The sequence below is a fragment of the Pelobates fuscus genome, chromosome 12, assembly GCF_036172605.1.
Source record: "Pelobates fuscus isolate aPelFus1 chromosome 12, aPelFus1.pri, whole genome shotgun sequence".
Lineage (NCBI taxonomy): Eukaryota > Metazoa > Chordata > Amphibia > Anura > Pelobatidae > Pelobates > Pelobates fuscus.
The window spans coordinates 111,017,593-111,043,524 of NC_086328.1; the positions used below are offsets into that span (position 1 = coordinate 111,017,593).

Here is a 25,932-nt window from a genome sequence, read left to right on the forward strand (position 1 = left end):
GTGCTGTCTGGAGCACTTTCTGGTCAGGTCTGGATTAAGAGCCCATTGGGCCTGGTGCTGACAATTATGATGGGCCTAATTACAGAATCTTATTGACAGAAAACACTAAAGCAATCATACCTCCCAATTGTCATGTATCTGGTGAAGGTGGTGCTGGAGGGAAACTAACAGGATATAGCTATCAGAAAACACATACCCTATGCTAATCTCTCGCTTTCAACTTTCAAGTAAATCCAAACCCTCTAACAGCAGTGTTCGATGAAGCAGAATTCCGGTGGGCGGGGTAAGAGGGTGGGCCACTGATGCGCATCCCAAGAGGGACAAACATCCTAAAAAGGGGGCATGTCTGAGCGAAGAGTGTGAGTGTAAAATGCACGTCAGGCTGCCTGCCAATCATGCAGGAAGACCAACCAAGGAGACAGCACCCTGAGCTTGGCATAAATGCGTCTAATAATGCGCAAGCCCATCACTTTCTAAGGATTGTCCCCTAGCACTCGCTGGTCCACTCCTCTCCTAACCTTCTTACTAGTAGGCAGAAGCTAAAGTTTTACAGTCTGGGACAGAGAAAAAGTGTATGTAGTGAGTGTAGAAGAAAGGGAACATGCCACAGAGTTAGAGAGAAGCAGCAAGAGTATTTGCATAGTGAACAAAGTCAACTAAACTAATTTCATTGTCAGACAGTCCACACCAGTTTGGTTCCCCTACATCCCTCTTAATTTTCCATACTTAAGCAAGAGAATGTGAAAAGTAGTAAAAATAAAAAAATATTTTTTTAAAACTTTTTTTCAATCAATGGGCCTGGAGCTGCAGCTCCATCAGCCCCTATGTTAATCCCGCCCTGTTTATGGTTAAAACATGATTAAAAGAGGTTTAACCCCTTAAGAATACATAGTATCCAAATTCACCAGGCATTATAACAAATTCATTGAGATAAGCTTGTTAAGTGTTAGTTTTCACAGTGCACACGTTATTACATTTGTAGATTACATGCTCCTTTCAAAAAATGGTGACCACAATTAGACAGAATAATTTATTTCAAAGTTGCCCCTGGTTAATATGTCACTATGTATGCCACACGTGCAGTGCATGTGAGGGAGATATTGCATGCTTTTCAGTTTTCTCGACTAATCTCTTCTCTCTTCTTTTATCTTCTCCATGTAAGTATGCAAGAACCAAATAGATTTCACTTAAATGGATACCATAAGCACAAAAACAACTTTAGCTCATTTTTTTTTTAGTAAAATCACTTTTGTTTCTGTTTATGCAACCCTGACCACACCTCCTCTGGTTGTGACTCACACGGCCTGTATGAAAGAATGGCTTGATTTTCAATCAGACTTGTTAACTTACTTTAGAAGTTTTTATCTCCTTCTCTTTGAATAGAACTTTAATCACACACAGGAGGCTCCTACAATCTCTAGCAAGCAACTAACAGTGCTGAAAGATAAAAAAAAAAAATCTTAATTAAACAGAATATGCAATAAAGGAATTTTAAACATTAGATGTCTCTAACTGTTAAGGAAGGCTGTGCAAGTCACATGCAGGAAGTGTGTAGGGTGCATAAACAAAGTAATTTAACATCTAAATGGCAGAGAATTGAGCAATGAAACTTCAGGGGCATGACCTATACACCAAAATCATTAAGTCTACATTACCTCTATAAAACCATTGGTGCCTATAGTACCTCTCTAAGTGGAGAAGTTATTTTATAGGATAATCAGTGGCAGAACTTCTGCCGGTGCAGTCCGTGTGACTTCACTGTGACCTGCATGTTTTAGCTGGCCCATTAGGTGGCCTATGCAGTTAGGGCCACCTATTGGGTATTATTGCTTAACAGGGGCCCGGTCAGCTCCTCGGCCCTTTAAGAGCACAACCAGGGCCCTGTAGTATTGGCCGGCTGGGAGGAAGTAACAACGATCACTTCCTCCCAGCTTCCTATCTCTACGTGAGAGGCAGAGAAGGAGGAGGGAAGTGGCAGCAGCACCACAGGCAGCAGTGAGGTAAGAAGCACAGGATTGAGCTGCTACAGACCCTTGCACTCACTCCCATCAGCCTCAACCATCGAAAGCAGAACCTCAAAGCAAGCCACCCTCCTGGACACAAAAGGTAAGTTAACAGAAGGGTGGCTACAAATATAAAAAAATCACATGTGTGTGTTTATGTATGTCAGATTATGTGTGTATCTGTGTCAAGCTGTGCGTACGTGTTAGTGTGTATCAGAGTGTGTGTGTAAATGTGTGTGCATGTGTCAGGGTGTGCATCTGTGTGTGTGTATCTGTGTCAGGGTGTGTGTGCGTCAAGGTGTGTGCATGTGTCAGTGTGTGCATATGTGTTTGTGTGTGAATCTATGTGACAGTGTATATATGTGTGCATGTGTCAGTGTGTTTATGTATGTGTGTTAATGTGCATGTATATCTGTGTAAGTATGTATGTATGTATGTATGTGGCAGCGCATGAACATCCATTCAAACAATCAAACACCAACACTACATACAAACACACCTCTGAATTCAAACTAAAACACTACACACAAGTGCATCGCTGGATTCCAATGGCACCAGTAAATACAAATACACCCCTACATGCACACATACACTCTATACAAAAATATACTTACATTCAAACGCACAAACACTGCTCACAAATACAAGTATGGGTAAACAGTAGATCCCCAACTGGCATAGCATTATTGGAGTTGTACAGCAGATGGAGATCTACCTTTTAGACACGTTTGAACCAGACCAGGACTCAAAACACTTTCTTTCACTAGGACCCTCTCTACATTAGTTCCCCCATAATAATCATGCAAATCCCTCCACATGTGGTTAACATGTCTGCATTAACGTGCAGTTAATTGCTATTTAATACAAATATGGTAATTATTTTTGCATAATTGCACGGGTTTATTAAACATTTGAATTTATGAAATATATTAATAAAAAAATACCTTTCAAATATCCACTCTGATATAGAAGGAGTGACTAGCCTAATGTCAGAATGTGTTGAGTCAGTGCTTATAGTACAAATGCAACTCAAGGGTATCGTTTGCTCGAAATGAGTGTTCGCTCAAATTCCTAAAATTATACCGGAATAACAGGCTAACCAAAATGCGCAATACAAAACATGTTTAAGGGGAGAGGGATCAATAATCTAAATTGAAAAAAAAAAGTTGATTGAAGGCAATTTTTATTTATATATTATATATTTAACAAATATATAATATATAAATATAGACATTTTTTTACGGCTTTTCCTGTTTCCCTGTATTGGTTGCTTTTTCTTACTTGATCTGTGGACCATATGCTGCTATCGGTGTACAGAAAAAAATAAGCATAATATTATGATTATAGTTTGTAACACGTTGATTGGCCCATTTGGGCCTTTTTGATTTGCCCTCTTGATTCGGTTACCAAATCGACAGGCGGCTGTGCCCAACTGGCCTTCTATCTTCGGAAAAATGTATTCAGCTGAAACAAAATTTCTCGTTTTGAACAAGTCTAATAAGTACCTCTACCACCTTTAAAGGATAGAGATGGTTGTCATAGATTATCTAAGAAAATTGAAATTTATCCAATAAAACTCCATCAGCAACTATAATAGTAAATATATTCCCAGGAAATAATTGTACATATCCACATATATTTTCTCAAATAACATTTTTTTCTTTAAGAGTGGAAGGCTGCGTCCCGTCATGCCCGTTACACATGGTACTGGATGAAATCACACGGAAATGTGTCTTCCTAGAGGATTGTAAGTAGTTTTAGAACATTCTGTACCTTAAATAATGGTGATTAATACAAGAATCTAATGCATGCAATTAAACTAAATATTTCAGAAACAAACAAAAAAAATCTTAGATATATACGATTCCCTCTATATTTACTGTTGTTTGCTTGACCCTATGTATGAAAAACAAGTGAAATGTCTTAGGAGGAATTCCTAAAAAATATATATTAATTAATAAATGCCATGCTTTGATGTATCATTGTCACGGGAGTCTTACCCCAACACGCTGGAAAGTGAAAACCCACAAAAGGTGGATCCGAAAGACGTGTTACCGAGCCTTAGAATGGACGGACTTAACGTATTAAAACAGCAAGAAACAAGGTCAGGGTAAGCCAAGGTCAGGAATTCAGCAGTACACAGAGTATATACAAAGCCAGGTCAGGATACTAGAAAATCACAAGCCAAATACGTAGCCGGGTCAGGATAAGATAAATCACTAGTCAAAATACAAAGCCAAGGTCAGGACACCAGAAATCATAAGTCAAATATGAGCCAAGGTCAATAACAGGAATACAACAAAAGAGACTTATATATAGCATGTATCAGGACATAATCCACAATAGGGCAATGAGTTAAGGCTAGAACAGGCCTTAAATAGGTTCAGAAGAGTTTCCATGGGTCCACATCATCTCTGCGACACCACACAGCATGGGTCACCTAAATGACACGGTTCCTTTAAGGGCATGACGTCATGGGAATCATTTTATTTAAGGAGCTGCAATTTGGCTCACGAACCAGCAGAGGGAGCTGTTCACCGGACCAAAGGTGAGTATACCGCTCAGGCCGCGCAGCCTGAGGACTGCGGTAGTGCGGCAACGTGGTTGCAAGCGTTCTGCCCACGGGGCCCGAGGAGAGGAGCGGTGCGGGCGCCGGGTACAGATAAGTATGTGACACTCATGTTAACAAACTCGTAATTGTGGTCAAATAAAATACAGCTAGCAGAAGACATTAGGGTTTATTTATGAAGCTGAATAGTAGACAACTAAACCCACATTTCAAATTAAGAAAGACTAACTAAGAATTATGTTCAAATAAGCTGTATTGCATTATAATTTGTAATTCAGTTTTAAGTACACTGCCGTTGACTTCATAGTGAATAAGTTCCTCTGTATTTAAAGGTTAAAATGTAAGGTAAACGATAAGGTGACATATATATAAAAAATATATATATTTTTTTTCTTCTATTTTGCATTTTTATTTGAATTTGATCTTTTTTTTTATTGTGTCATCTTTAAAGATTTTCCTCCATTGTAATATTAAAATATTACATATTAAGATGTTCAGCATGTATAAAAGTAATTTCTGATATATATATATATATATTTATAAAGATATGACTTTATGCGTATATTTTTTTTCTTTAGGTATTGAGCCTCCAGTTGCTGTGTCTGTTCCACCTTCTACGCCAGCACCGACGGAACGACACACTCTGTCAACATCACTTAATGTGACATCATCACCAAGCAAATCTTTTACATCATCATCATCATCATCATCATCATCATCACATATGCAACCCGAAGTCACCAAATCTACAGTGTCCACATCCGGTGTTATAACTACAGAACTGTCTGAATTTATGACAGGAGTAGTGCCCCATACAGTAATGTCCACAAATGCCTCAACTCCTACATCTCTTTCAACAGTAACAATGCACATTTCACAGGCACCTGCCACAAAGTGGTCACCAATAACTCAAGTAATACCCACATCTGAAGACATTTTTAGTTTGAGCCCTGGCATAGAAACCGGCACCAGCAGCAGATCGACTTTAGAAGAATCAGTGACAGCCCCTCATGTTACGAGAATTACTCAAGTGAAAACTGATACAGATTCCTCTCCTTCTCGTGAAGTTACTTTAACTACAGCGAAAATATCTAATATTACACTAACACCATCCAGTGTATCCACAGGGAGCTCACAATTACCTTTAGTTGGCACTGTCCCGTCATCAACATCTGCAAAACCTATTAAAACTGCTGAGGCAGAAGGTATAACTACAAGAGAGATAGCTTCACTGCCACCAATAAAACCAACAACTACTGCTGATGAAAGAACTTTAGTGACAATGTTATCCAATTTTACAACACCATTAATTTCTCAATTTGTTACTGGAATGCCCACCAGTAAAGTTTCAACATATACAGCTACTCAAGGAACTGATATAACTGCAATTTCACCCAAAGAAGTACATACTCCTAGTATTTCAACTGCCATATCCACAGAATCTCTAAAACCAGTATTAATCACATCTTCAAGTACTTTGATGCCTACACCCACAGATCATACCACAAAGGAAGTATTTTCCACAGGTGTAATAATTACATCACAGGAGACTATGAGTGTATCTCAAACACTTCCAGAGTATTTATATTCATACACCACCACAACTGTACCATCTACATTGTCCCCTAGTCCTGCTGTAGAAGAAAAGTTATCAACACCTGCTATCATTTTAACAAAACCAAGTGAAACAACACACACTTTAATAAGTGAGTCCTCAATATTTCCAGATGTAAATATTACAATACCCCCACTTTCTTCACTAATTACAGAACTAGTGTCCTTAAAAACAGAAATAACTGCTTCACTTTCCACAAAAGTACTAACAACTGAAATTTCTAGTGATCTTACAGTGAAACAAATTTCAACTCAGGAACACAACATAACCAAAACTAAGACACTGTTGCCAGAAATGTCTACTTCTTTGCGTCCCACTACAAGTTCACCAGGAATGAGCGAATACATTTCACCTCAATCAATCTTAAGTACTGCCTCAGAATCTGAGATAACTGATAGAGTTTCCAGTGTTGCGTCACTGACCTTTTCCTTGGCTCCTACACTTTTCACTTCTACAACATCATCATTTCCTTCGTCTTTAGAGACATCACATTTAGCCTCCACTTTGGAAAGTACCACAAAGGTTCCAACTTTAACATCCCATTTACCATTGTTAACAATCCAAGCTAAAATAGAACCAACAACACCAATAACAAAAATTCATACATCATCTGAGGTCAAATCCAGTATGACCTCTATAGTTTCCATTTTGACATCTCCAGGGGATTTGATACATTTGTCCACAAGTCCTGAACTACACATGACAGATGGTAAAACTACATTTCAAACATCCAATGTTACTACACAAACTCCTACAGGATTGCTGAATCTTACTGGTACTACAAAATATCCATTTACAGAAACAAGAAAGATTGAATCCTCAAAACCATCCTCAGTGGAATATAAATCTCCTGAAGTTACTGTAACTTCTCCAATTATATTTAATGCAACTGAGACCTCAACAGACAAAATTTCTACAAGTCACATAGTTATAACAGAAGAACAGGAGACAATGGGGTATACATCTACAATTCACGAGTTAGGCAATGTAACTGGGTCATTAAAATCCATCCCATATACAGAAAGGACATTGTTACCCACTGATTTTCCTGCACGTGACACATTTTCATCTTCTGCTCAAACATTTTCAAAAGAGGCCTTTTCACCATCCTCTCCAGAGCCTTCATCAACCTATTCAACTACAAATGTCACAGAGCCCCTGCTCTCAACAACTAGCATTTTTCCATCAATTAAAACAAGTATTTCTATATCCACATCAACCTCTAAAAGTCCTTTGTCAGATATCATTGGAACCACACAGTCTACTACTCGATGGACATATTTACCTTTTATTACCTCATTATCTACTGCTTATCCAGCTGTTAGTTTTTCCACTACAAGTCCATTAAAAACGCACCTGACAACAGAAAGAAAGACTTTGTTAACCGAAGCAGTTAATATAACACATATCACAAGTTTAGTCACAGCTCTGAATACAACATCTACACCAGTTGCAACTCCAACTCCAATACCTTTATCCCCCAGTGCCATGTCTACATCTACTGCCAAAACAACATTACCAGAAGAAAGTACAGAAAAACATTTGCCATCTACAGAAAAAGTAGAAACATTATTTATGTCAACAAAGCACACAACTGGTTTGAAAGACTTGTCATCAACTGACATCTATAAAACAACAGCTCAATTAATTTCTCGGTCAAGCACTCAGTTGGAGGGCGTATCTGAAACATTAGCCACTCATCAGCCAACACCAACCAAATCAGTGTCTGCTAGGTTAGTCACAGAAGAGACATCAATGCCAGAAGTAATAATAACAAGAGATACTGTTTCAGGTGAACCTAAGACACAATTTCTTTTAACCACAACACATACTCCTCATACTGGTACAAGCCATACTGCTTCGTCAGTCGATTATTTAAAGCCACAAACTGATTACTTGTCCGAAAGGACCTCTCTAAGTGCCACTTATAAATTAACTTATGCAGTCACACACATATCAAAATCATCTGAGAAAGCTACCACAGAAGAAGCTCTTGCTACCCCATTGAAGACAACCAACTATTCCACAGGCTACAGTGTAACAGAGGAACTTACTTCCAAACTGCCAGATATAGTTACATTGCAAACCACACATGCAGTGAATGCCACAGATAGAGAATTTGATATCCAAAGTACAAATACTAGCTACATTACTTATACGCAAAGTCCTCACACAGAATTGTCACATATAAGTAGTTTGGTTAGTAGTGTTGAACCACTCACAACTAGTCCCGAACCAAAACTTGAAACGTCAACAATGACCTCTTCTCATACGTTAACAACCCTGGTCCATCTAAATGCAACAGTAGTGCCATTATTTACAGAATCTATCTCCGTTTCATCCATAACACAGCCAGGGCCTATCACAGCTCTTCCTGGGGACCATACAAAAACAGAAGATGTCTATGAAGGAATTTCTGCCTCAACCATAATACCCTCTGATACTGCAACCATCCAGACTTGTATAGTAAGTTACATGGAATACCTACAATATTTATTCCTTCATAGATTGTCTGAAACACCAATTGCATTAACCCTTCATTTGTGACCCAAAGAGTGTGTCTGTCAAGAATAGCCTGAAATTGTAATTTCTTAGGTTAGCATAAGATGTGTTAACACTGGAATTATTTACCTAGTAACAGATAAATCACAAAACATAGTTTAATATGTAAGATAAGTAAGATAATTAATCATTTGTTCTTGGCCTATATTGGAGCATTGCCATTATATGTCTTTAGTGATCTCACATATTGTAGGTTTATTTGCAAGTGCAATATAATCAAACTGCTTTCGCTCTCATAAACAAATGGATCTACCGTAGTTTTATATCTGAGTACTTTGATAGCTTTTTCATAGACGTCAATGGTCAGGGCACCTCTGATTAGTGTTAATTGCAACAATAAAGATTTCTAAAAAGCAACAGTCAATAACTTACAATTGTATTAAATGTGTGAAATGTATGGCACATTGTATAAACATAAACGACCCTGGCATCCTGGATTCCATGAAACCTGATTGCAGACAATCCAATGCTTCTCCACTGGGAATCATTCGGAGGCTCGTGCGCATGCACTGCAAATAGCCAATGCATCTCTCGGCCTGCAGGGACGGACTCTAGACACATTAAGTTGTAGTAGTTCTGGTGCTTCTTGTGCCCCTTTAAGCCTAAATGTTGCATTTCAGTTTAGATAGTTGCATATACAGTATATACGGTTGTGGTTACAGCACATTTAAGATATAGGGAAGGTTTACAATGTATCCATTGTTTAACCCCTTAAGGACACATGACATGTGTGACATGTCATGATTCCCTTTTATTAAAGAAGTTTGGTCCTTAATGGGTTAAAGAGGAAATGTCACTTTAACATAACCTAACAGCTAACTAAACCTTAGCAATTTATAGTTTAAAAAAAAAAAAAATTACATACTTTTCCAGCAAAGTACATAAAAAAGTAAAATTTCGGAGTGCATATACTAGTATTTCTGTATTAGATGTCTAAATCAGTATGTTTATTTTCAAGTCATCATGAGACAGCAAATTGCTGTAACACAATAGTGCAGCGGAGATAAAGTTTTAATGCATTATTTACTTGACCGTTCTTCTTTAAAACCAGTTGTCAGCATTGGTATTGGCTTTTGATTAACATAATCAATATATTGTCTCTTTTAGCCGTACACAGAAAACGACTGTATAAAGCACATATGTGTAGATGGACAGTTAATACAGGTCAACAAATCCCAGCACTGCCCTTATAACGCCACACAGCCCAGCTGTGGACTCTTGGGATTTGCTGTTCAAATAAATGGTGACAAATGTTGCCCAAAATGGGAGTGTGCTTGTAAGTTAATTTTCTTTGTTAATTATCATATTAAAAAAAACAAAAACTGTAATATTCTGCACATAACGTAGATGGGGTTTAATCTCTAAGGCCTGTATTGAATATTTTTGGCTAAGCTTTGCAAATAATGCAATATATTTTTGGAATAAAGGTTTAAAATGATGTCATATCTTGAAACATATTTCAATATTGATTTATTTTTACATATCATATTTTTTTTTTATATTTTCATATTTTAGTATTTTTAAAATGAATAATTTTATATGTTTATCCAAAAATATTATATCATTTAAAAAGCTTATCCAATAATATTCGTTTGAGGCCAAGATGAGCAATTGTGCATAAATTATTAAAGGGACACTATAGTCACCTGAACAACTTTAGCTTAATGAAGCAGTTTTGGTGTATAGAACATGCCCCTGCAGCCTCACTGCTCAATCCTCTGCCATTTAGGAGTTAAATCCCTTTGTTTATGAACCCTAGTCACACCTCCCTGCATGTGACTTGCACAGCCTTCCATAAACACTTCCTGTAAAGAGAGCCTTATTTAGGCTTTCTTTATTGCAAGTTCTGTTTAATTAAGATTTTCTTATCCCCTGCTATGTTAATAGCTTGCTAGACCCTGCAAGAGCCTCCTGTATGTGATTAAAGTTCAATTTAGAGATTGAGATACAATTATTTAAAGTAAATTACATCTGTTTGAAAGTGAAACCAGTTTTTTTTTTCATGCAGGCTCTGTCAATCATAGCCAGGGGAGGTGTGGCTAGGGCTGCATAAACAGAAACAAAGTGATTTAACTCCTAAATGACAGTGAATTGAGCAGTGGAATTGCAGGGGAATGATCTATACACTAAAACTGCTTTATTTAGCTAAAGTAATTTAGGTGACTATAGTGTTCCTTTAAAGGAATTAAATATTTTGTGATACAATAACTGATGTCTGGCTAAAATCTTTGATCTGGTTAAAATCTTGATCTAAAATTGTGAAATCATTTTAAAATTCACTGCCATTTTCTTTTGTGCGAATAAACTTATATCAAATGTTGGGTCTAATGTCAGATGTCTGTGAATACAATAAAACACATATAAAATAAGCATTACATGGAATAACATTGCGTTTCTAATATTATACATCTACAATGGCAGATATCTGTGGAGGAAGTGGTTGTAGTAGCTATTAGTTTAGGGGCGTTACTGCTGGCTCAAGGATTATCCCTGCCCCTACTATCTTATTATCTCATATTTATCATTGTATACAAGCCTCCTATGTGCACAATATGTATTTTCTTTGATATTTCTGGGTAGTATACACAGCCTGTAGTGGCACACTAGGGGCAAGATATTTCTCAGTATAAAATGTACTAGGTTTGTAACGCTAAATGGTGATTGAAATAATAAGAAAGGAAAATAATTAAAAATAATTTATAAAATGCTGTCATCTGAAAAGAAATGTGGGATTTTCATATATACTAGAACTTAATAATTTCAGCAAGGCCCAGAGGAATGATATACATATATACCTGTAACTGTAAATTCGATAAATATCACCCATCTAGGTCGCTGCTCAATCTTCTCCGACATGAGTTTTGTTACGTTCGATGGGAGTTACCTGGCTTTGTTTAAAGAAGCTTCATACATCCTAAGTCTAACTGAGGACGAATCCATAACAGTTCAAGTCTCAAAATGCAAACCAACGAACGGGGTGAGGAATTATTTTATCTGTTAACTATGTCACTACCATATTTTTTTTTATCTTGCATTGGACCGAATTGCTTAGCAAAATATAGCCCATAAACCTCTTTAACTTTTTATTTTGTGGATATTTCATGATTTTTAGCTTGGAAGGATACACGTTTACTATTAGAGATCCATTGAGTCTATGCATTTGAGGTAAAAATAACAGCCTACCCCCTCCCTCGCAGCAAAGAAAGCATTTAAGAAAAAAAAATGTCATCATAGAAAAAAATGTCATCATAGAAATAAAGAGATCAATGCCATTATGTTAGATTATATTGCCATTTTTAGGATAGGGTATTGCTAATAATGTCATCATGCATTATTACAAAACAATAGACAGATTATGTAACTAAATGTATTTATTTAGTTTTGTCACATCTACTGTACGCAACAAAATCTGTATTTTTGCTTTTATGGCAATATTTTAGTCCCTGTGTTAAATATTGTAATATGAGAGATACTTTATAGTTGATAAAACATCTCACTCTCCCCTACCCCCTCTTAGAAAAACAAAAATTATATTTCTGTAAAGATCGAATATATAAATAAAAATTGTGTATATGTACATTATGTTGATTTTGATGTATTTCCGAATAGATACTATGCATTGGTGTTTTAACCTACATTGATAGCTAGCTGTGCAATCCATAGTTATGCTAACAAAAACAAAAAGGGGTTAATATTTATTTTATTAATATTTTAAATCAAAAGAAAATTCCACAGCGGCGAGCTCTTGAGACAAATGCACCATAAGCAATATAGGAGGTCGGTGTATTTGCACTTGTTGAAGATGTCTAGGTTTGCAATGTAGTGACTGTTTAAGCATTCTTGAACAGATTGATTTATAATGAGAGTGTGAAGCCCTGAAGGTTTGGGTGAGAGTATAATGAAGTGAGGAGGGAATTTCATCAAGGGGGAACAAGAGATGTAGGAAGATATAGATAAGCAGATTGAGAGACAAGGTCAACTGTTGTATAATAGTGAGCAAATACTTACTAAAGCACAATTTAAGAATTTGTATGTTGAATTAAATCAGATAAAAAACAAGTTATACTATTATAAAAAAATATATATAAGTGTTTTTACCATGTATAAAGTGTAAAATCTTAAAAAATGAAAAATAAAGTGTAGGGATAAAAAGGAGAGAATGACACACAAATTGTTGACGTCTATTCTTAGTGTGCTCTCTGGTACCCACACTGCAAGAAGCATATGTGTTAACTCCTTCAGGCAAAGTGTTAGACAACTCTATGATATCATGACCTGGAATTAAGGGCTTGGGGACATTGGTAGTCGCTCCACCTACTATTCTTGCATCCTCTGCAATAACGTTTTTTTGTTTTTTTCCAATTTAATTTACTACATATCATGAAAAAGGGTTAGTTACTACAGTGTGAATTTTCAAAAATTCAAAGAAAATTCTAAGTAAATTTCAACTAAAGTAGCTGAAATTGAAGTATAGACGGACTTGGAGAATAATTGCAATTCAGTTATTTTGGCCTTAAATTTAAAATTCACTTTGAAATAGCTTTGAATTCCCAACACGTTTTACTGTAGTAAATAACCCTAATGGTGTGCAACTGTGTACGTGGGTGAGAGAGTTATTTGTAGTCTTTTAAATGGGATTTAAATCTGAACTTAATAGAACGGTTTCCCATGTACACATGTCTGGGGATGAAGGATGCGCTATATGTGAGAGGTTCAATTAAAAGGACGTTGCATTATGTGCCATTACAGTAGTTAGGAGATATGAATCAATGTGTATGTATTATTTTATTTATTTATAAAATATTTTACCAGGATGGATACATTAAGATTTATCTCGTTTTCAAGTATGTCCTGGGTACACAAATCATTGCATTGCTACAATAGGATACAATATTAAAAAAAAAATACAATATACAAACAATATATATATATATACACATACACACACATATGTACATTTAACATATAACAGGTGATAAATATATTCAACCATGACAGGTGCATTCTGTGCTGAGGTATATTGCCATAGATCTCTTAAAAGATTTTAGACTGTGTCCCTGAGGTTATTCCATAATTGCGGTGCTCTGTAGGAAAATGAGGATCGAGACACTTTATTTTTGTATTGCGGTATGCTAAATATCACCCTAGTACTGGAACAGGCGGGGACAGCATTCTACTCAGGTAGGGTAGGAGCTTCCCAGAAAAGTTCCTATATGCCCAGTTGTTGTGAGCTGAGTGGGATTATTAAGATAGAAACACTATGCTGTATTAAAATAGAAACATTGTAAGATGCTTTATCGAAATAGAAGCATGTTAACATTCTCCATTAGCAACATAAAATAACAAGTGAAATCTGGTTTAAAGAAAGAGGAGGGAGGGTTTATATTTAAATAAATTAAAATAACATTCAACATTACCTAATATTTATAGAAAGACCACTCCTATATATGCTTTTATCATTAACATTGACAGAAAACATCTGGGATAGAACTATTAAGGAGAAAGGTGACTATATGTACATTTATTAGGTGTCCATTTCCTTAAAATAAAATGCTTATCGATTGTTAAACAATTATTAAAATTGTATTTAAATTTAATGACAACAAGTTAATACCATTATAACCTTTAAATAATACTCCATTAATTATAACCTTTGCATAATACAACAATTCAAAAGATTGTTTAAACCTCAGGGTTTATTCTTGGTAGGTTGGATGCAGCCTTACCAAGGTCAATTAAATGACTGGTAATATCTGTTAATCAGGATTCGGTTCAGTTAAATTTAAAGGGACAGTATAGACACAAGAAAAACTACAGCTTAATGCATTTGATCTGGTGAGTAGAATAATTCCTTTTTGCAGTAAACACTGTTTTTTTTTCAGAGAAAATGCAGTGCTTACATTACAGCCTAGGGATAGCTCCAATGACAACTCCTCAGATAGCTGCTAGAGGTGCTTCCTGGGGAAGTGCTGTACAGTGTGACTGCCATTCAGTGTCTCCATCCTCTGCATGGATACACTGAACTTTCCTCATAGAGATGCATTGATTTGATGCTTTATTTATGAGGATATGCTGATTGTCCAGTGCTGTGTTTGGTTTGTGCTGGCTCTGCCCATGTTTTGCCTCCTTTACAGTCTCAGCCAATCCAATGCTTTCCTACGAGAAAGCATTGTGATTGGCTGGGTTCAACATTTCTGATGATGTCAGTAAAGCAGGCAGATCAGGGGCAGAGCAAGCAGCAGTAGACTGGATCAAAAGTAAGATTTTACTATATTTAGGGTGGGCAAGGTGGGATTTAAGGAATTTGAAAATAAGACAGATGATTGTATCCGATTATATTAAAAATACATGCATACATATATACAAGTAAGCCATCATTATTAAAAATAACCAAAAGTTGCTTTACTTCACCAACACTGTAAATAGGTTAAAGCTAAATTGCTACTTGCTGAAAAAAAGGAGAAAGTTTATGATTATTGCACCTTATCATCACTTTTGCCTTTTATTTGAAATTACTAATAAATATATTAAATAACTAACTAAATACTCTTTTTAATATTTCACATTCAGAATAATAACAGGAGTGAAGTCACCTTATGTTTGTCTGCTCTGGAACTGACGCACCTATCCAACCAGATTTTTATTGACCGTTTAAATAGAAAAGTAAGTAATGACACTCAATCTGCTTTTAATATTTTTTTTATTTACATAGTTTTATGTTTCTGATCGAAATATGTTTTTCTAAAGTGTTATATATTTTATATGATTTTAATAAAAACTGCTCTAAAATGCAATGTTTAGAGCAAGAAGTAGATAAAGAGAGGTAAAGAGCAATACAATGCACAGTCCCCGCCGCACTGCAAAACTAGGTGGGTGCTGGGGGAGCATGTGCTCTGGGCACCAGAAGGAGCAGCCACAGAGACTTGCTCGGCCATCCCAGGTCCATGCCTTACTGCAATCAGCCACTTGCTGAGCGGGAAGCAGGAAGCTTCCTCAGTTTCTCTTACATCAATGGTGCCCATAGTGGTAGAACCCAGAAGGCAGATTTGGAAACTGTGTGCATAACTGTAACTGTGTGTGTAACTGTAACTGTGTGTGTGTAAGTGCATGTAACTGTTTGTGTGCCTGTAAATGTGTGTGTATGTAACTGTATGTGTGTATGTAACTATGTATGTATAAGAGCCTGTAACTGTGTTTGTGACTGTAACTGTGTGTGTGTGCCTGCAACTGTGTTTGTGAGTGTAACTGTGTGTGTGTATATATCTCTGTGTCCCTCTAACTGTGTGTGTACCGGTAACTGTGTAAGTGTGAGAGCCTGTAACTGTGTGCATGCATGTAACTGTGTTTGGGATTGTAACTGTGTGTGTGTGTGACTGTGTATTACTGTAACTGTGTGTGGCTGTATCTGTGTATGTGTGTGTGACTGTAACTTTATATGACTGCATATGACTGTGTGTCATTGACTGTGTGTGATGAGTGCATGCCTGTGTGTGTGTAACTGTATGTTACATAGTGCATGTATCTGACAATGTGCACTTGACTAGTGTGTGCCTGTGTTTATCTGACTCTGTGTGTCTGGTAGTGTAAAGGGGGGGGGGGGGGATTAGGATATACAGAAGACGTAACATGGGTTAAGAGACACCAAAGAAAGTTAAAGGGTTCATGAGACATACAAGGTTGAAAGGGGAGTTAGGAGAAATACACAAGAAGGGTCAGGAGATACCAAAATAGATTTCCGCTGCAGGTGACAAGCTACTACACCCCTGCCCCTCCCCCATTGTAAGAGTACTGTCTGTGCATTTTGATATAATTTATGTTTTGTACGGGTATGTAATATAGCTGAGAAGAAATCATTAATTGTTATTTTCCAAGCCATTTGCTGCCTCCTCAAGATGCCAGGATTTTGAAACTGTGTGAAGTAAGATTTGTCACTTAGATAATAGTGAATGCGTTCTACTGTACACAGCTCTGAAACTCCCTTACTAGAATTCTTTGGCCCCTCACATGAAATGTGTGATACATGGCACTGTTTTCTGTAGCTCATTGTATGCTAAATAGTTCTGTAAGCCAGGATAAAAGGGATAACAAAATAAATAAATTCATAGGAAAAAAAATAGCTTCATTTTAGTAGGTTTTTAAAAATAATTCTTTATTTTCCACGAACCTACACTTTCTGTCCCTATATTCCAAACTGCATGGTTTCCCTTTTTTGCTCCAGAAATACTACTGTACATGATGTCATGATTTATTTTTCTGAAACACGTAGTTCAGCCAATACATTTCTACAGCTGGCAAGTTGATTACAACTTACAAAAACTATTGCTGTTCTCAAAAAACACTACTTGGATAAGCTCATTAAGTCTTACGAAAATTAAGTCAGCATCAGTATGTTTGTGGTTTGGGAAGAGCTAACTTAATATACTACGTAGCCTGGGGTTTTGGAGAATTTTCAGACACAAAATTATCTTTTTTCTAAGCAAACGGGTCAATGAAGGGATGTTCTGAGCTCTAAAACAAGTTTAGCTTAACAAATCAGTTTTGGTGTATAGTTCATGTCCCTGGAGTCTCACTCTTTTTGCAGCCCTAGCCACAACTCCCTTTGGGTGTGACTCACACTGCCAAAAGGAAAAAAAAAAATTGTTTTGAATCAGGTCTTACAGCACAGTGTGTTTACTTTAGAAGTTATATTGTGCTTTGTTAATTGAGCTTTAATCACCCTAAAGAGGCTGCTGCAGGCTCTAGTAGACAATAAACAGAGAAGGAGATACAACCTTCTTAATTAAACACACTGTGCAAGGTGAGAAGCTAAGAAATGTTACCTATTTATTTTTTTTCAGGAAGTGTGCAGGGAAGCTGTGAGGAAAGTTTGACCAGGGCCAGGGAATGTGTAATCAGGGCTGTTTAAACAAAGTGATTTAACTCCTAAATTAACCCCTTAAGGACCAAGCTTCTGGAATAAAAGGGAATCATGACATATCACACATGTCATGTGTCCTTAAGGGGTTAAAGAAAATTGATCAGTTAGACTGCAAGGGCATGATCTATACATCCACACTGCTTCATTAAGCTAATGCTGTTTTGATGCTTAGTGTCCTTAAAGGCAATTTCCATAAATATCTTTTCATAGATTTCATGAATGTCCCTTCTATAGACTTTAAATGTGTTCTGTGCTTCCAATCTAAAATGTGCCCTTAGAAACTCCAGGATACGTGAGTGTGTCATACTGGTTGGAAAGGATATGAACTGTTTTTAAATTTCGGAATCTCTATCGCATTTCTAACTGTTCGTCATCAATCTTTGCACAGTACAAATACATCATAGTTAGAAGGCTTTTTTTTAAAAAGATGATTTGTTAAGTTCTAATATGATGCACTGTATTTCAGTTTTTAAACTTATTAAACTATTTCTTTGTTTTTATGACTCCAGATAAAAGAGTTTCATGGCTGGATTCTCGTACAGTTTTTAGTCCTTTTATGTTTTGTCAGCTTCTGATCATTCGTTTTTGTCCACATAAAAAGCAATATTTAACAACAATATTTAACAACCGCATCCTACAGTATGCAACTAATAATTTACTTTAAAATTTGAATTGTGGTCTGGTAGTAGAGATCCATTTCTTAACTGTTTTACTGCTGAACTACTTCTAAAAGTTTGTACCATGTAACTATAATACTGAAAGTATTTCAAACAATAACCTTTTTTTTGGTAATTGCTCGTTCTTTTGTTTTCTGTTTAGGTAGCTGTGAACTCCAGATATGCTTGGCCAATGGTTAGAAAGTATGGCTATAAGATCGTGGATACCGGAAATATGTATTTAATAGACACTCCAACAAATGTTAAAATTCAATGGTTTCATAGTACGGGTCTGATGATCATTGAGTCCAATGCCACCAGTAAACCCATGTCGATGGGTCTTTGTGGTAAGTATGGAAACATCTTCTGTACGGTGTTTACTGTCAGTAGGGTTAGAATTCCAACAGGATGGGCTATTTTTCAAGACTGACAAGAGTATGATGTAATCAGGATTAATTGCCTTGCTTTATAAAAATTACTATATTTCCATTCACACAATAACAAAAAAATGTATTAATGTCCTATTTGAATTGGATAGGGAGCACTTAATGTCTGATGCTGAAACATGTGCCACATTTATATTTGAGCCATTTTCTACTATTGTCTTCATGCACTTAATCATTTAAACCTCTAGAGTGTTAGCAGGTGATATGAGTACAAATGTTGTAACTTTCTGCATGTAAATTCCGAATTTTGCTGACAGTGGTTATGGTGTGAGTTAAGCGGCGCATGACAGAACAAACATCAAACAAAGTAATTGAAGTTCTAATTAGCCAATGAGAGCCTCTGCTATGTGGTGCCGCTAAATAACTTTAGCAATTTGTCTCTTTCTTACTTCTGGCTTGAATATGCATCGCAACCTATTCATTAATTAAATCTAAAATTTGAAATATTCCGTCACGATTCCCTTTTATTTCTGAAGTTGTGTCCTTAAGGGGTTAATTGTGTGCCGGATGTATGCAATCACACTGACAGGTCTGGGTTGCCAGTGTGATTGTGTACATCCATGCCATCTAAACAATTTTAGTTGTGCCTAGATAGCTACAGAAATCCACTAGCGCAAATGGCAATCTGAATTCCGAAACTCTGTTAATATACTTAAATTTAAAGATATGCATCACTTTAAATAGTAAGTCACGGCTGCTAATACATTAAATTGTTTTCCCCGTAGGAAAAGCTTGCTGCAAATGCATTTTCCTTATGTACGCACAAAATAAATTGCTACATCTGACCTTTCCTGTCACTTGAGTCAGTAATAGATTTACTGTGGGTATCATTTTGATAGGAAATGTTATCTGCGGTTTTAAATTTAGGATGGTATTTACTTCGCGGGCTTGAAACCCTAACTAGTACGACACAATCGAGCCTTTCAAAACGGGAAGCGTCAAAATCTTACATTCTCTCAAATTTCCTGAGCGATGTTCAGACTTCACAGAGGGGTATCTCACAGCATACGTTTTAATGTCTTTATATATCGCTCCCACTGGATATATTAATAAGGGGGATTCACTTTTAATATCTCTTTTATTTGAGTTAATGAATGGTCTGCAATGTATATTCAGGGAAGAAGTACAAAGTCCCTAATTGCCAGAGTTATTTAGTGACACCAGAAAGGGCACTCACACTATGCAAAACACAGTATCACATAGCCTGGTCTTCATAGATCAGCTTACACTGCATGGATTTTTAAAAATGACCCTTTGGATATGAAAGTATTTGTATTCTAAGCTTCTTGTTGATGAGCAGCATATATCACTGAGTGGAATATTTTTTTATTTAAACGTTTCCTGGGAGAGAGAGAGATACATTGCAAGTTGTCTTATTTTAGAATATGTAGATGCGCCGATATTGAAATGTGTAATTTATTGTACGTGTATCAGAACTGCAAATTTATATAATAAATATTAACAAAATAAACATTGTGAAAAACTTAAACCTAAAAAGGGCAGGGCAGAAAATAGTTTGACCTGAGAAAGTATTTAAATCCTACAAAGTATACCATAATATACCACGCTTTAAAAGGGAAATCTAGGCATGAACTGCCTGTTTTAACCCCTTAAGGACACATGACATGTGTGACATGTCATGATTCCCTTTTATTCCAGAAGTTTGGTCCTTAAGGGGTTAAAGCAAACAACGTGTGTGTATATATATTCAGAGTTCAAGTACAGCCGTTTTAGTCCAGTGATGCAGCTGTAAAAACAGATAGGTATCTGTTTTTTACACACACATATATTTGTAAATGTATCTACATATATATGTAAACATATATAAACGTATATATATATATGGTCGAAGTAGCAAACAAGCCTTTGTAAAAAAACATTTTAACATTAAGCTTTAATTTGATCCAAAAAGTTTTCCATATAAAGGGATATGGTATGGGTAAATTAAACTCCGGTATGTGTGGTGAGTGTGTCTGGTGTGTGTGAAATTGTATGTGTTGTACTGTATTTTTGGAGTGAAGGTCAAGTTTGTGTCTTTTAGAGTTTCTCTGTTCATTGCTGAATTTTGGGAGAATCTACTTCATAGCAAAATTTCCTCTGAGTAGTGCTCCTATGTGCACGTACATGGCCCCTGGGGGTTAGAACCATTCATTTGCTTGGCCCCGTTAACGTTCCCTATATTAAGAATGAGGGGGACCTAAACTGGTAGCCATCCTACTGCCAAGTGGGATCTTAATCCTTCTCTGACTGCAGCTCATGCTGGTTCTTGAAAGCTTAGTTATATAAGTGAATAGTAAATGGGTCAATCATTCCTTATTTCATGAACTATGACCCTCTCTACCTAGAAAAAAATAGCATTCATCAACAAATCCCTTCAGATATCCATTAGTTATACATATAAAATGTGTCTCATCTGAACTATAAAGAAATTGTGGATATAGTATTTAATTTATTTAATTACCTTAAAAAGTCAGCATGGTAATAGGGTTAAAATGGACGTCCTGTGCATTAGTCATTATTAGGCATCTTTTAAGAAGTGCCTTAAAACCCATCTCTTTCGGAAAGCTTATGGCCTCCAAGACTAACCTCTACCTCACATACCTGTCTCTTGCCCTCTCCTAAAGGGCAGCCCACCTTATTTGACTGCAAATTCCTGTCCTAATGTGTTTTACACCCCACCTCCTATAGAATGTAAGCTCGTTTGAGCAGGTCCTCTTCAATCTATTGTTCCCATAAGTTTTTTGTAATTGTCCTATTTATAGTTAAATCCCCCTCTCATAATATTGTAAAGCGCTACGGAATCTGTTGGCGCTATATAAATGGCAATAATGATAATAATTATTTGACTTGTGCACGGCAAGAAATTTTGGTTCTGCCAAATCATTTTTTCCAAACATAGAACCTTTTTCGGGACACCCAAAATTCAGCCAGATGTTGGTTCAGCTAGAACGAATGTCAATTTGAGAGCTGAATCAGGAAACCAAACCAAAAAGGAACAAAAATGGGTGATGCAATATTATCTATATATTCTGCAGTACACCAATAGGAGCAATTTATGTAAGAATAAGTAACCAATAGATGGATAACCAGGAGAAGCAGTCAAAAAAGTCAATATTTAATATTTATTAAAGGAATACTATAAAAATATAGAATCAACATTTAGTAATGTCACCTAGCCATCAATCATATTTATATGTATTTATTTTTGCAATCAATTTTTTGGACATCACACGCAGCATTCAGAATATTTATCCCCCTGCCGAACATGTTTGTCATTGTGTAGTTCAGTTAGTCTGTGATTTGGGTATATTTCAGCTTGGAACTCTTGAATTCGGTCAAACACCATATTGGCCCAAATTTGTCTTTCTGTCCCAATAAATCTCCAAGTCTAGTCATCCTTTTATTCTGCCTTTCTAATAAAACCAATGGAAAACCCACTTATTTTTGGGGTTAGGTAATTTTGCATATTTTTAAACATTTCCATATATTTTAGTAACTGAAATGAGTTTAATGATTGAAAACTTTTTGAATGAAAAAAGCAGTTTTATCAGCTATTATGCATTGTTTGGGACCACTGAAATGTAAGTTTTTGTCCATTCTTGGATTTTGTCCATTCTGTTGCCTAATGTATTTAAAGTGCTCTGTTAGTCTAAATCTTGTCACTTGGATTTCCATTTGCTATAATGTGGAGTTTAGTGAAAAAAAACGTTGAAACATTAGTTGGGGTTGATGTTGCCCTCAAGCAGAAGGAACTGGCTGGGTATTTGTTAAGCTTATGCATGAAACATAAATTCAGTTTGACCAAATATGAAATTTAGTTTAGGACCTCCGACACTTGTTCAGTTGACTTTTCAGCTCGTCCGAATATCGTCCATGAAAAATATTCAGGAAAACATTTTCAATTGAATCAAAAAGGTATAGAAATGGGCAAATCAATGTCCTACTCAAAAAATACATAATACAAATAATATGTATATATTTTTCAGTACTCTGATGGGTGCATTTTCCACCATTTTGTTGATAGATCAAGTGATAAATAGTAGCCAATAGAAGGAAAAATTAGAGGAGAAGTAAAAAAAAATGTATGTGGCTCAAACAAACATAAACCCTTTTGAGAGCAAAATTGGACCATGTTTATAGCACTTTGTCTATTCTCTGATTTTCTTATACTATATTTTAGTTTTTATTATTATTGATAAAAAAAAAGTGACTATTAAACGTCTATAAATGTGTTCGTATTGTATGACTAATAAATATCTAGGTACAATGTTCACACATACGTGCAGTCTATGTTTGTTTAGAAATTAAATATGTATTCCTAGGCTAGTTAGCATTATTTCCACAAACTTTTATCAAACCAAGTATAATCATCGAGGCTCTGTGTTGTAGACAAAACAGTCCTGCAGCTCTCCCAAAGGCGTTAATTAAAGATCCTTTTTAAAAACATATGCTCGGTGTTCTTTGTAAAGAACAGTCCTACACTTGTTACTTGCAATTAATGTAATCATTCTGGCTAATTCCATCCTGGTTATCTCTATAAGTACAGTGCCATATTTTCTACTTCTACTTCCTTCTGGTCTTAATTACCCCCGTGTATTGATTGCACCACAGTCGGCTATAAATATAAGAAAACATCTTGCTGCAAGTTTTACATATATTGTAAACACGAATGTTTTGGAGTCAATGTCTTCGGTCTTTTAATTAATTATGGAAACTACGTAGACCATTTTGAAGTCAACCTTATAAAAGAATAGTTATTTATTATTATTTAATTGTTCAGAAAATATTTCAAGTGTACCTGGACATAGCACCAATGCAAACAAATGGATGGCATGCCGTAAAAGATGTAGTTATATAAACTGCATATTTTATTAGGCAACTAGATAGGTCATAATTGCCAACAATCCTGGGACTAGCCCACATTTTGGGGTACAGTCCCTTCAAAAATAGGTTCTTGGCACCTGTCCCACATTTTAAATCTGATGCAGATGGGAACCAGCTACTAGGGCCATGGGCTAGGAGTGCTTCAGCAGTGCTCTGCACATGGTTGGTCTTGGAGTCGCTTTTGACAATCAGGATTGAGCCTTTCAAAGTTGAGATGGCCCGTTTGCCAAAAGATCTTGTCCAGTGCACATTCGAACATGGGCAGTGAAGATTGGCAGGTATGATAGATTGGGGTGTTCAAACTAACTTTCTTTTTTCCTTAAACTGTGAATTCTCAGGAATAAAAAGTAGATACAAAGTTTATTTCATATTTTAGGTTAAAATAGATCAAATGAGTTCACAGATGATTTTTTTGTATTTGGCTTTTTTTTGCCTAATATTTGGTCCTTTGACACAGTCACATTAATTCATAGAACATAAAAAAAAAAAAATTAATAATAAAAAACAAATAATTACTGGGGGGCGTGGCCTGACAGCTCAATCGGACAGTCGCATGTGCTGTTAGCTCCTCCATTAACCGACCCTCCACAGCTAATAATTCGAGCTTATTCAGCCCAAACCAGACAACCACCACCTACAACAGGTACCACGCAAACATGGCAACAAAATCTGCCAAGAAAACTAAGCAGAGGCAATCCCTGCTACAAGTACAAGCGCTGGCAATGCCGCGCCCGCAGGCCCAAGATGGCGCCGACCTGCAACGCTCGCCAGCGGCCTACTCTGACACCAGCGACCTCACCTCAGCCTCGGAACCGACGATAGCTCCGACTACGGACCTTTCGGTCCACAAAATGCTGCAAGCCATGCAGACCTCGCTACAAGCTGATCTGTCTAAAATGGCGAGAAATATCAGGACCGATATCCAAGCGCTTGGGGATCGAACATCACGCCTAGAAGAAAAAGCAGAGGAAATCATCTCCGCTCACAACACCCTGGCGGATGCCTATGCAGACATGCAAGCACAGCTAGTTCGCCTGACAGAAAAAGTTGCTGATCACGAAGATAGAGACCGGCGCAGCAATATCCGCATCCGAGGCATCTCAGAGGAGGTACTCCCCCAAGACCTCCAAGCCTATGCCATCGGCCTTTTCCAACATCTGGTCCCCGATCTCTCCCAGTCAGACTTCCTCATTGACCGGATCCACAGGCTGCCAAAACCGAAAGCCCTGCCAGCATCAACACCCAGAGATGCAATTGCCAAAATGCACTACTACACAACCAAAGAAAAGATTATGAGAGCATCCAGACAATCACAAAACCTACCGGAGAAATTCAAAGGGGTCCAATTATATACTGACCTTTCTGCATCTACTCTCCTGAAAAGGAAAGAACTCTCCCTGATATCAAGAGCCCTGCGCGAAGCAAATGTGCTCTACAGATGGGGCTTCCCAGCTAGGCTGATTGTCAGACGCAATGGAACTGACAGGCACATCACCAACGAAGAAGACGGCAAAAAGATCCTCGCCGAATGGGACATTGCACTACCGCGCCAATACCCACAGGAAGCGCGCAAAGAGCAACGCAGGCCCCCACAGAAGGTCCAAAACGACTGGAACACAGTCGCTGCAGATAAGTGACACTGTCCACTCCCATACCTGTTACCACAATAACGGGCATGATAGCCCAACTTTCTTTCTCTTTTACGAGAACCACCTTTAGTTCCTCCTTTTTACATGTTTTATGTTTAGCAAAATGTTTGTTTAACCCCTTAAGGACCAATCTTCTGGAATAAAAGGGAATCATGACATGTCACACATGTCATGTGTCCTTAAGGGGTTAAAGCAAGTACCTACTTAAGACCTATTCTGCAGCGCTCCCACCCGCCTTCTAGGTCTCGCCGTGGTGCCGGGGCTCCGGTTACTATAGCGTCGCTAACGAGGCTATCGCCCACACGTCCAGAGCAATTAGGCTGCGGCCTAAGATCATTATCCCTAGACCCTGTGTATCTAATCGCGACTAGCGATCACCCTACCCCACGATACAAACAAACACAAATAACGAAATAGCATTTGTAAATAAAAAAAAAAAAAAAAAAAATAATAACAGAAAAACAATAATCAAAAAAAAAAAAAATAATAATAATAATAATAATAATAAAAAAAAAAAAAAAAAAACTCCCAAAAGATCCCCGCCGCATGGGACATTGCACTGTCGCGCCAAAGCTCACAGGAAACACGCAAAGAGCAAAGCAAGCCCCCGCAGAAGGCCCAAAGCGGCTGG

General features: G+C 36.9%; 1 protein-coding gene across 1 annotated transcript in view; it reads left to right on the forward strand.

The window, feature by feature from the left end:
- Positions 1 to 25,932, forward strand: part of OTOG (otogelin) — a 211,484-nt gene that overhangs the window by 140,510 nt on the left and 45,042 nt on the right. The window contains exons 33-38 of the mRNA XM_063437518.1: positions 3,671 to 3,750; positions 5,151 to 8,653; positions 9,857 to 10,025; positions 11,581 to 11,745; positions 15,339 to 15,416; positions 18,490 to 18,669. Of these exons, the coding sequence (XP_063293588.1) occupies positions 3,671 to 3,750; positions 5,151 to 8,653; positions 9,857 to 10,025; positions 11,581 to 11,745; positions 15,339 to 15,416; positions 18,490 to 18,669 (4,175 nt within the window). The remainder of the gene's footprint in view (positions 1 to 3,670; positions 3,751 to 5,150; positions 8,654 to 9,856; positions 10,026 to 11,580; positions 11,746 to 15,338; positions 15,417 to 18,489; positions 18,670 to 25,932) is intronic.